This window comes from Vespula vulgaris, chromosome 9 (genome assembly GCF_905475345.1).
Source record: "Vespula vulgaris chromosome 9, iyVesVulg1.1, whole genome shotgun sequence".
Classification (NCBI taxonomy): Eukaryota; Metazoa; Arthropoda; class Insecta; order Hymenoptera; family Vespidae; genus Vespula; species Vespula vulgaris.
In genome coordinates this window covers 6,652,491-6,665,916 of record NC_066594.1, presented here as the reverse complement: position 1 = coordinate 6,665,916, position 13,426 = coordinate 6,652,491, and the positions used below count along the sequence as shown (strand labels likewise).

The window sequence follows — 13,426 nt, the reverse complement described above, 5'->3', positions numbered from 1 at the left end:
ACAAATATAAATGCAACGGTCACAATAACAATAACACAGCAATGACGACGATGACGACGAGATAATAAAACAATATTATCTATAAATTTTGCGAAAACATTAAATTGGACAATAGACGATAGATAAGTAAATAATAAATAAACAATCATAGAAGGTCAGTTAAACGAATATATATATATACACACATTATGATTAAGTCTAATTTGTGTACGTGAACGTTGGATATTGTTGAATATAAAAGAATTTAGAAAACATACAGGGAAGGAAAGAAAGGAATACAATACTATTTGTCAACAATTTGTCGATATTTTTGATTCGTTATGATCCAGTATAGAATAAATAAGAAAAAAGAGAGAGAGAGAGAGAGAGAGAGAGAGAGGGAGAGAGAGAGAGAGAGAGAGAGAGAGAGGGAGGGAGGGAGGGAGGGAGGGAGGGAGGGACAGAGTGAAAAAGAAGAAAAAAAAAGAAAAAAAAAAGAAACTAACCTCTTGCATTTACACGTACAGAGAAAACCGTCTATAATCCCCTTTATGAATCGTATTAGACACAGATTTATCTTACAGATTTGCCTCTGTCCCATCGACGAGACAAATATCTACGAGGCCAATATCTAAAATGAGAGAAAGAGAAAGAAAGAGAAAGAAAAAGATTCACTCCTTACGTAATTTTATTATCTTGAATACCACAAAGTACTATAAACATTGAATTCCATATCTCTTGGATACAAAACTAATATTAAGAAGACTAGTTTAAAATATCGAACACTATCGATTGCTTTCAAACACGTTTCAAGAAAGGAACGACGAGCTTCCTTTAAATTTTGACTGGCGCAGTGAGAGTGAGTCACGTGACAAAGATGGCGGCGCGTTCAATCGGTACGCGGCAATATTTAAATAAACGAAGGAAGGAAAGAGGGGAAAAAAGTAAATTATAAAAAAGGAAAGATAGATAGATAGATAGATAGATAGATAGATAGATAGATACAGAAAGAGAGAGAGAGAAAGAGAGGAAGGAAGGGAGGTAGAGGGAGAGAGAGAGAGAGAGAAAAAGAAAGAAAAAAAGTAATGCAACTTACATCGACCGGTTGCGGTCCGGTGATAAGGGCGTTGCAGGGTGCACTACCACTACTACTACCTCCCATTGGTATAGTCGACGCCCTATAAAGGGAGGTCGCAGCTTGCGAGGGTGATGATACCATCGTCGTACCAGACTGCAAAACTGACGACCTTTGATGTTGTTGACCGGTCGAATAACCAATCTGTAAGCCCGTTCCCATTGCTGTCGAACTTCCAGCACCGAGTGGCTTCTGCTGCACCGTCAATGCCACCTGCGTTGAGGCTGCAACAAAGGTTCAAGGTCGAGGATTAGTCATTGGATATTTTCGCATGGCTTTGTGGTCCGACACAGCACGGCATGGCATGGCACGGCACTGCTCTGCTTTGCTCTGCTCTGCTCTGCTCTCTTCCTCTTTCTCTTTCCCTTTCTCTTCTCTATCTCTATCTCTATCTCTATCTCAATCTCCTTCTTGTTCTTTACTCTCCTTCTCTATACTCGACTCTACTCTCAAACGACATTACTTTTATCGAACGTTAAAATCAACCATTATTATTTTCGACCATTTTCCCGAGCCCCTCAAAACACAGACGAAAATAAATTTTATACCAACGACTATAAGATGCACATTTTAAAATGCACTGAGTCAGTCGGATGATTATGAAAGTGGTCTCGTTTAAGTTCTACATCTACATTTTGAGATATTTCGACATTAATTATTTGAGAAAACGAGAAAAACTCTAGTGAAATGTTTTTAAACAGTATTTTCTTATGACGACGAAAAGCATAGAAAAAAATTAAACCGGTATAAAGGTGTATTTCCTCGAGGGAGAAAAATTATTCTCTCGCGTAATTTCAGTTTTAATAATGGCGCATGTAACAAAGGAAAAAAAAAGGAATAGAAAAAAGAAAAAAAAAGGTACACGAGTAAAATTTCGAACTTTAATTTTTTTTTTTTTTTTAGATAATCGCGTCTCCTCAACTATCCGAGAGAATTTTATCAGAAGTATTTTAGGTAATGAGTAAAAAAAAAAAATTCTCTCACGTAAGAGACATCGCAGGAATGTTAACGTGTCCTACCACGTTTAAATCGTTTTCTAAAAATTCACGTTGTTAAACTCCGAAACGCGAACGTCATTCAAGCGAAAACTAACGTCGTACTAGCGAACTCTTCCTAACTGTTTAACGTAAATATTTAGGCTGGCATACGTATTACCGATCTCTCTGAGATCGTTAGTTAATTCATGTGTGTATGAGTGCATGTATATGTATATAAGAGAAAACGAGAGAGAGAAAGAGAGAGAAAGAGAGCCAGAGAGTCTCGTTTGTACCGAATACGAGAAGAACTTAATAACCTAGAATACAGTGTAACACAGAATCGTGGGTGAGTATCATCCTCCTCCTCCTCCTCCTCCTCCTCCTCCTCATGGTCATCATCAAAGTCATCAGTAATATGTAATTTATTATTCTTTGCTTCTCCTCGAATATCTACGTATATGTATATTCGTCTCTATAAATGAAAGAGAAAGAGAGAGAAAGAGAAAGAAATAAATGAACAACGAAAAAAGAAACAAACTATTCCGTTCGTCGTCCATTTTATTTTCTTTTTTTCATTTTGTTTTTTCATTTCGAAAATGAAATTGTTAATATATTTTCTTTTCGTTATTTCATTTTTAAAATTGCTCTCGTATCTCGTAAAAACGTTCTTCTATGGATTTGTCTATTTATTGTAATATAATAATACCCTATGTTTATTCTATACTCGGGAAAGAAAGAGAAGGAGAAAATGGTGTTGGTGGTGGTGATGCGTGGGGAGAGAAGGGAGAGGGCGGTGGTGGGTGAATGCGATATACGCAAAACGATTGAAGCGCTTGGCATGTTCCTCGGTCAAAGAAAATAATCGTAATACCGTGAAATCGAGAGTTCGATCTCTAACTCAGTCTGCAAAGTACGCACTAACGTACGCACGTAGGTACGTACGTATTCGCTTACTCGCAGTATGGAGGGTACCAAAATATTTGCATGCATGTCTACCGAGGCTGCTGCATGAGTCACGTGTATACCAACACACATACATACACACGCGTATACTATCACATCAGACACCACACTACACCATACCATACCATGCCGCACCGGACCGCACACCATGGTATTACGGAACATTCGTACTTTCGAGAGAACGTAACGTAGCCTTGTTTTCGAATTATAGTCACGGCCGATAGTTTTGTAAAAAAAAAAAAAAAAGGAAAATACAAAAGTAAAAATAAATGATTTTTTTTAATTAAACAAAATAATTATATATAAGGAGACAAAAATTGTCTGTTTTTTTTTTTATATCGAACTACTTTTTTACTTATTAAATGATTTTGAATTGTAAGTTGTTATATAAGTCTCTCTCTCTCTCTCTCTTTCTTTCTTTTGGTTTCGTGAGTCATCGATGCTACTTCTCTCTCTCTTTCTTTCTCATTCTCTTTCCCAAGTATAACTAGATAAAAGGCGACTAGGATTCCGCCGCTTGATCGAGACCAGCTGTTTTACTTACGATCAAGCAACGAATGCCGCCTAAGCAACAGTCATAATATATCCAAGAACGAAGTGAAATTATGGAATAGCTTGTGAATCGTCGATTATGTAAAAGCTAAGAGCTATGATAATCCGTGCAATTTATTTCGCACGGCGACGACGACGCGACGACGACGGCGGCGGCAACGACGACGACGACGACGACGACGACGACGACAACGACTACGACAACGATGACGACGAGGACGAAGACGAGGACGATGATGATTATCATAATGATTATGATATCCAAGTCCGTGAGAACCATTTCCTAATTTGTACTCTCCGAAATCGTATCTCTTGAATAATGCGAGGACAAATCTCTGTCTCTGTCTCTCTCTCTCGCTCATATACACACACACAAACATTGCGATTACGTTTCGACATTACGTCGTTTAAATTGTAACATTCAACGATATAGGAGAAGAAGAAGAAAGGAGTGAATAAAATATAAAAATAATAAAAAAAGAAATAATGAAATAAATAAAATAATAAACAGTCTCTCTCTTTCTTTCTTTCCCCACTCTATCTATCTCTTTCGCATTACAATTACGTATTGACATTACGTTGTTTAAATTGGAATATTAGACGACGTAGAAGAAGAAGAAGAAGAAGAAGAAGAAAATGAGCAAAGGGTAATAATAAAAAGTTCTATAAAAAAAAAAATAATAATAATTATATATATATATATATATATATATATATATAAGGACGTAAAGAGTAAGGATGACAACAACAATAAAAAATAAAAAAAAAAAGAATACAAAACAAAATTAATAAAAAAAAAAGTAAAATAAAAAAGAAATATAATAAAACAATACCAGAATAAAGTTCCACTGGTGTTTGGACCCAAGCTCTTTTTAGATCGTACGTGGATCGAGTTTTCATGTAGGCGCATTTGTAGCAGCCCACTGAATAAGATCCCAATAATCACAATTTCGAATGATAATCAGAATTTCGATTAATTTTTATTATTTTTTTTTTTCTTTTTAAATTCACACGTTCCCTCGATATCGATATACGTTTTCAAAGACAACGTGCACTTAGAGAGGACGCACGATATAGGCACGACGTCCTACTCGAGACTGCGTCAAATCGTGCGGCTGAGTACGAAGAAGTCGAGAGAGAGAGAAAGAGAAAGAGAGAGAAAGAGAGAGAGAATGAATACGTGTATAGATATGCGTATAAGAGAGACAGAGAGAGAAAGAGATATATCCCGCACAAGAGAACGTGGTAGATGGATATTTGTACCGAGAAAACTTCGGAGCCAGGTGTGTATTAATATGAATGACGGAGGTTCACTGTTTACAGACACTTATACTACATAAGAGAACTAGCATAGCAGCACACGAGCTACGATTGGTGTGTGACCAGAGATCGACAAACTAAAAGTTTAAATCATTATCGTCATTCGTCGCCACCGCCGCCGCCATTATCTTTGTATATTACCGATTTCTCTTTCTTTGCACATTCGTTCGTACCAAAGGGATCGTCATCGTCTAAAAGAATGACTTTCAATTTTCTTCCACCTCCATCTTCTCCTTCTCTTCTTCTTCTTCTTCGTCCTCTTCTTCCTTCTCCTCTTCCTCCTCCTCCTCCTCCTTCTTTTCCTTCTTTTTCTTCGATTCCTTCCTCCTGTGTGGATTCCCTCTTCTAAACGATGACGTCAGACACAGAATCACTTTACATACGTATAGGAAATTCTTGCGTAAAATTGCTATGCAATTACCTGAGTATATCGATTTAAAATATACACGCTTGAATTTTAATCGATTGTCTGTGTTTATTAAAAAAAAAAAAAAAAAAAGAGAGAGATAATAAAAGTAAAAATAAAAAAAATTAAAAGAATGAGGAAAAAATTATGGAAAGAAATATTATACTTATGTTACAAAGAACGTAAATCTGTCAATTCTTTATAACTTAATTTTTTTAGTTTGGATCTTTAAAAAGAGAAAAAGAAATTGTATAATGTGAAAGTTATAGGACAACTTTGTATACAAGTTTACATTAATTTTAAGTGTAAATTATATTTGACATAATATTTATATACTTGTATAATAAATATTGTATTATATATACATATATGCATATGCATATTGTATATCATCTAGCTCTATCTATACCAAGTTATAACTTATTTCATATTTATATTATATTATATTTTTATATATGTAATACAGACACAACACGACACCCACGACATATTTATTATACAAGTTATGCATATATGCAGAATATACTATATTAAGTTAATCGTGATACACGAATTAATACAGATACACGAGCATGTGATATCAAAGTTAAATATTATTTTATAAAGTATTAAAAATGAATGATGTTTATATGTGTCTGTCTATGAACATTCTTTTTTATACATAAAATATTAAAATTATCAAAATATCTGCATCGTTATAAGAGAATAATAATAATAATAATAATAATAACAATAATAATAAAAGAAAGATGATCATTCGAGATTAGTTCGTGCTAAGAATGAGAACCACCAATCAGAACAGTTGGTAAGCTCAAGAAAGAAGACGATTGAGTCAGAGCTCCTGACACACGGTCAGCTGCAACCTCCGCGATTTTATATATATATATATATATATATATATATATATATATATATATATACACACATATACGTGTATTTTTTCCTCTTAAATGTATCTTTTTGTCTTGAGAAAAAGGAAGGTTACGTTCATACGTACTACTACTACAACTACTACTGCTGGTCGCCATTAACAACACAATCATCCATGATTTCGCGTAACAAGCTTGATATAAATCGGTCGATATGTCTTTTCTTGACAATACAGTCGATCCAAAAATACATTTACAGTATCTGTGTGCGTATATATGTGTATGTGTGTGCGCGCACGCTTTATATATGCATGTATATAGAGAATGAGCAGAGCTTTATATTACCCGACACACTTTTCCTAATCGCTATCGATTCAATCCTTCGCACGTTCTCACGCGAATGTATGCATGTATATTCTCCGTTCGATCAATACGCAAAACTTAAGGCAGATTAAAATGAAAATGATTCGTTGGATTATCACTGGTTTCTCTCTTATTTTTTTTTCCTTTTTTTCTTTCTTATTGTGTCAATACATTATTCATAAAGAAAAAGAAAAAAAAAAAAGAAGAGACAGTGGTACATGTATTATAAAATAGAGGAGTGGGAGGTGGTGACCACTCAAAACTCTCTAGACGATTTCAAAAATCAATTACTCTTTTTCAAGACTTTTTAGGTAGTGCTGCAGTTTGAAAAGGAAAAAGAAAGAGATAAAGAAAAATTATGATCCTGAAAAAATACTTGAGAAAGAGTAATTGATTTTTAATAGCATTTACAATATTTTCGGTTCACCCTGTATAATATTTTTTATAAAAGAAGAGTATATATATATATATATATATGAAAATTGTGAAAAGGAATATTCATTAGTTTCTAATAATCGTGATCGAAAATAATCAAAAGAGTGTGGAACATTAATAATATTTTATAATTTTTTCATACCAAAAAAAAAAAGAAGAAAAGAAAAGAAAAAAGATAGTAATCTGTGCAGATAAAAATGATGAGAAAAATTATTCTTCAGTTTCTAATCACAGTCGAACATAATCAAAAGAGAATCGAGAGACGTTCCTTTTTTACGAGGTCGTTAGCAACGATCATGAGCCAGTCAGCTGCACAGCTCAGATTTGGCATTAAGCCGTAGAAAATCCGAGAATATTGAATTTCGAATGGCGAACCCTCTCTACTGAACTTTGAATAAATTCATGACTTTGCGAATAACGAAGGTTTCGTGGAAAAAAACCGTTCGGGTGAGCAGCGCGCGCGTCTAATCTTTCTAACGAAAATGCTGACTCTACAAAAATCATTTTCTTGGGACGATCCTTCTTTCCTTCTTATATATATATATATATATATATATATATATATATATATATATATAAATCAAAAAAATCGACTCTACACATAAAAGTGAAGCATTCTAAACAGACCGAGCAGAAAGATACTCCCATGATTTTTATAATCAATTATTACTTCCTTTTTTCGAGACTATCCATCAAGTTGCAGTTGGATTTATAGTATTACAATTTTGAAAAAGAGATTGATATGAAAAGTTTTGATGAAAAAAAGAAAAAAAAAGATAAGAAAAAACAGTATATAACGACCTTTTTTGTTTCAAATCACCCTCAAAATCTTTCCTGTCCCACCCTCGCGTATTTACAAAACACGTAGAGTAATCATTATTTACGAAGAGATTGACGAGAACGAATTCGCGTGGAAATTCGTATCCGAGGGGTGAGTGAGAGAACAAATTTACCTACTCAACCAACACGACGACGAATCACGTTAAAGATTCTTTCTTTCCTTCTCTCTCTCTCTCTCTCTCTCTGTTTTATCTCTCTTTATCTATCTCTTTCTTGTTCTCTCTCTCTCTCTCTCTCTCTCTCTCTCTCTCTCTCTCTCTCTCTCTTTCTCTATCTATCTTTTTTCAAAAGTTGTATCTCAATGTTCTCTATCTCCGTTTCTCTCACACGAAAGAATATTTGTCGACCGTCTGATCTGTAGATGAATGGCGAGAGGGTGCGCCGACGACGACGAAGACGACGAAGACAACGACAACAACGACGACGACGACGACGACGACGACGACGACGACGACGACGACGACGACGAGAAAGCCTCGGCACGGTTTCGTCGTTGATTTTAAATATTCATGAGTTACAAAGAACACACCAAAAGTGGCGACGGCGTCATGGAAGCTACCGAATTAAGAGGGGCGTTATGTATATATCGATATCAAAGACAATACTTGGTACTATTGAGTATGTACCACCGAAAATTTCATTCTACAACAGATTTTCTACTACTTCTTTTCATATCTCTTTCTTTCCTTTTCTTTCTTTTTTTTTCTTTCTCTATGTTCTTTCTTCAAGGACGAAACTTCCCCCGTGCTTGTTAAGTCCATAAGATTGTCGATAATACGATCGTAAAGAATATCTTTTTCTTTTTTATTTTTCTTATATATAGACTTATATAGGACAGGGGTAAGACTTCGAAGATCGGTCAGCAGTTTTTATGGGTGGAGATCTTAAAAGATCGATTTATCTTTCCCGATACTTCTTTTTTTTTCAAATCGTAAAACCATCTATCTCGCTTGTAAAACTAGTAAATCCAATAACAAGCTCAAAAAGTAAAATCGTGAAAAAAAGTAATCGATTTTTAAAATTGCTTAGAAACTTTCGAGCCCCGTCCCTTTGGATATTATATTTTCTACTCGTTTCTAGCGACTGGAATTTTGTTAATTAATTTATTTACACACACACATACACTAAACACGTCTCACTAAATATAGTAATAAATCATTTTTTTTTTTTTTTCATTAAATATCCATCTCTATTCTTGAAAAATAGTCAACAATAATTCAGACCCTTTTGAAAAATTTGTCCTACCCTTTCGAAAGTAACGTTTTCTAATGGTATATACCGTTAGATATTTATATTCAATCGAATTTCTTAGAAGAGAATGAATATATTTATGTTCGAATAATGTTCGAATAATATTCGTGGCAGAGGAAGCAAGAAAATTTCCAAAGTCGAACACGCCTACGAGAGTAGCACGAAAGCGAAACACGTCTTCGTCTTCGTCTTCGTCTTCGTCTTCGTCGTCGTCATCGTAACTGTTTCTAGCCGCAAAGAAAATAAAGACAGAGAGAGAGAGAGAGACAGAGAGAGAGAGACAGAGAAAGAGAGAAAGAGAGAGAGAGAAAGAGAATAACGATCGTCCTTGAAAACACACGAGTACAAAAAATGGATGGTGAATGAAATGATATGCATATAGGGTGTGGGAGGGGTTAACGAATCGGAAAGTTGCTAGATGATTTTTAAAAATTAATTACTTCACTCTTTAAATATGTAATATTACGATTCGAGAAAGAAAATTCAACTAAAAAAATCCCGAAAAAGGAGATAACTGTCTGGGTCATACAAGAGTTTCAATCGCAAAAATAATACTTTTTAATAAAATATTTTACACCGTGCTCGGCATATCTATTTTTCGCCTTGTTCAATCTCATGTTTTTACAAGCTATTCCAACGCGTTTATATAAAATTCAAGTACTGCAAGATAGATAAAATCAAAGACAAAAATAAAAGATTAAAAAAAAAAAGGAAGAAAGAAAGAAAGAAAAAGATTAATTATGTAAGTGCGTAGTTCGACATCAATTTTGAAAGTCAATATCACGAAAAGTTATTACTTTTTTCGTGGAATTGAATTTTTAAAAATCGCTTTAGAAACTTTTGGATCCTACACATTGTGATTTGAAAATAATGACAATAATTGTTTCGCGATTAAGCAACGACGATTGGAATAATTGACATGGGATTTAACGAATAAATCAGCTGATCTCTGATAACGTATAAACGATATATTATCGTAGATTTTAAAAGGGACGCGAACTTTTAAGCAGCTCTTTTGATATTGTTGTTGTAGTCGTTGACTGCTGATACTGCTACTGTTGCTGCTACTGCAGATGCTGATGCTGATGTTGGTAATACTGGTAGTGGTGGTTAGTTACTGATGACAATGCTGACGCGATGCGCGTGTAGTACCTGTGCTATGAGTAAGAGAAAGACAGTCGACTAAAACGGTCACCGCTATAAACTCGCATGCTTACATCACTGAAGGCACTCTCTGCTGCTTCTTTCATCCTCATGGTTCGTCTTTGTCGTTGTCTTCTTCGTCGTGACCGTCGTCGTCGTCGTCAACGTCGTCGTCAGCGTCGTCGTCAGCGTCGTCGTCGGCATCGTTGGCGTCGTCATCGTTTTTTTCTTAATTTACGTCGTTGTATTATATATCCACACGCACACTCGTATATGCATACATAAGTACACGTACGTACGTTACACACGAAGAAGAAAAAAAAAAAAAAGAAAATATTATAAAGGCGCTCTATGATAAATTCATAAATTATTCCAACGCGATTGGCAACTAACAGATGAGACGAAGTTAAGAGACGACGTTCGTGTCACGTTTTATGTGGAACCTGAATCGACTCGACTTTTGATTTCGAATGATCTCTCTCTCTCTCTCTCTCTCTCTCTCTCTCTCTCTCTCTTTTTCTTTCTTTCTGTTACATCATTAACCTCGCAGAAAGAAAGATTCGACAAATGTTAATATGTATGTTTATATATGTATATATTATATGTACATATATATATATATACACACACACATTTTATATGTATTATGTATATACGCCTGTATAAATGTCAGATTATAGGTATATATATATACTCACACTTTATCAGCTTCACCACGTCCGTGTGCGTGGACTGCATTACGTTCACCCCATTGACCTAAAAAAGTAGAAACAATCGTTATTCACCTTTTTACTTTTCATCTCTCTCTCTCTCTCTCTCTCTCTCTCTCTCTCTCTCTCTCTCTCTCTCTCTCTCTCTCCCCTTTCTCTCTTTCTCTCGTTCGAACACGTCGATTATACGTGTTCTCCCACGCACGATTTCGAGTATATAAATTATTAATTCGAGCAAAGAGAATCGCTACTAGCGTTCTCGTACTTGCTTATGTATTTTTTTTCTGTCTCTCTCTCTCTCTCTCTCTCTCTCTCTCTCTCTTTTTAGCGGTACTTTGATCCATCTATATACGTATGTGCATATATGCTTTATATATACAGACGATATAGAGGATCATTTGAAAAATTCGCAGCTTTCTTTTTTATTTTTTTTTCTGTTCTTCTTTTCTAAATGTACGAATCTCGTTCTTGAAATGAAAGAAGCAACAAATTTATCAAATAGTTCTAGTACATAGATATTTTATATATTCTTAAGTATAAATATTTAGAAATGTTACTATAATACTATATATAGTAAATATATATAAAATGTATAAGAATATTTGCAAATTTGTCTATATTAAGATTTGAATAGAGAAAATGAAGATACAAATAAATTATTTATACGTAACATTTCTATGTGTATTTGATCGATAATAATTCTAAACGAACTCACCTTGATTATTTTGTCGCCTGCGTGAAGGCCGGCCCTAGCTGCTGCTCCACCTACAATGTTATAAAATTATTACATTAGATGATAATAATAATAAAATTTAAGAATTACTTCGTTAATCATTCTCGAACGGACTATATTCTAATTCGAACGAACGAAGATCCGAACGTGCTTTGCTTTTGAAAAAATGAAAGACTTTCAGACGTTTCATAAACAAATATTGAAGTCATTTTATTCCACAAAAAAAATGTGTAAACAATGTATCAATTTGGTTTTGCCAAACAGAAAAATCAAAATTCACGAAACTCAGGGAAACGAAAATATATACTAAGAAAGATTCGTCATATTCTTACAAACGTACATATTTCTGTGTTTATAAAAAAAAGGGATTACATTTTCGTATAGTTCCAAGAAAAATATAAATGGTATGACATCCCAGAAATTCGAAACTGAATTAAAACAAACGTAAAGATACTTGGAATAAAATCGATATTTGCGAAAATAAAAAAAAAATAAAAAAGAGAAAAAAATCAATTAAACGATAAGAAATTTGTTAAATGTGCTTCTTATATCTAAATAACAATTGAAAATGAATAATTGATTCTTAAAATCAATTAGGACTTTATGAACCATTTAGAAACTTTCGAACAATTTAAAAGTGAAAAAACAATTAAAGAAAAAACTAAAATTAGAAAAAAGAAAATAAATGAAATTCGTGAATAACAACAACGATAACAATAAAAATAGACTTACCTTCTTTAACGGATTGAACGTAGACAGGATTATCACCAGAAACTTTCATCCCGAATCCAGCTTCATCCTTGCACACGTAGAGGGTGGTGACGGGTGCTGGCTCAGAGGCTCCACCCCCGGCGGCGCCTCCGCCACCCCCGAGGCTGCGCCGCAACGCCGCCGTTCCATTCATCCCTTATTCGATCTCCGCCTGGCCCGGCCTCACCTCTGCCCCAACCCCTGCCCCTGCCGTCGAACGACTCTATGACCTGCCGTTGAAGATATGTTCTTTTATATATATACATATATATATATATATGTACACATTTTATATATGTATATATATATACATCTTATATATATATATATATATATACACAATTTTATATGTACACATACATGTGTATGTGTGTGTACATCATGTACGTATGTATGTATGTATGTATGTATGTATGTATGTGCACTCAAATCCAATTCACTTTATGTCAATAGGCAATCGACATGTTACGTTTAAATATAAAAAGTTTTCTTCTCTTTATTTTTTTTTCTTTTTTTTTTCTTTTTTCTCTGTTCCTTTTTTTTAATACTATTTAAGCTTTACGTAATTTTGAATTTATATGCTTACTTGTGTAAGTTATTATTAAATATAAATATGAAGTTTAATTTTTACATATATAAATATGTAAAATAATTTTTAGTGTATATCTAAAGTTTTCTTTTAAACATTCGTTTTTGAATATAAATTATATTAATATGTTATAGGATTGACTGAAAGTTTCTAGGTTTATGGTTTTACAATTTTAGAAAACAGAAAAATTAGCTTATAAATAAAGCTCTCCGAAGAAGGTAATTCATTTTTAAAATCACTGATAAAAAAAGAATGTTACCCATCCTGTGTAATGTAATTTCAAGTTTATATCGCACCTCACCATCAAAAGATTAATCCCTACTTCATATTTATATTTTTTAATAATTTTTGAAGTAAACATATAAATAACAAACATTATAACTCTCACGTTAAAAGTAATTTTATATTAAT

At 33.9% G+C, this 13,426-nt stretch overlaps 1 protein-coding gene and 1 long non-coding RNA gene across 7 annotated transcripts in view; both read right to left on the bottom strand.

The window, feature by feature from the left end:
- The window catches only part of LOC127066076 (uncharacterized), a 64,183-nt gene that overhangs the window by 38,211 nt on the left and 12,546 nt on the right, over window positions 1–13,426 (bottom strand). For 5 of the 6 annotated variants that reach the window (XM_050999340.1, XM_050999342.1, XM_050999343.1 and 2 more), the window contains 4 exons: window positions 12,409–12,656; window positions 11,659–11,708; window positions 10,932–10,989; window positions 1,076–1,338 (listed from right to left, as the gene is read on the bottom strand). In XM_050999340.1, coding sequence (XP_050855297.1) covers window positions 1,076–1,338; window positions 10,932–10,989; window positions 11,659–11,708; window positions 12,409–12,580 — 543 coding nt within the window. In that variant the 5' untranslated portion in view covers window positions 12,581–12,656. Of the gene's footprint in view, window positions 1–1,075; window positions 1,339–4,439; window positions 5,375–10,931; window positions 10,990–11,658; window positions 11,709–12,408; window positions 12,657–13,426 lie in introns of those variants that run through there. The other variant, XM_050999344.1, reaches the window with a different exon arrangement.
- LOC127066097 (uncharacterized) lies at window positions 10,041–10,920 on the bottom strand. The gene is made up of 2 exons (XR_007782271.1): window positions 10,308–10,920; window positions 10,041–10,247 (listed from the first exon to the last, which is right to left on the bottom strand). It is a non-coding gene; the product is annotated as an uncharacterized LOC127066097 (long non-coding RNA).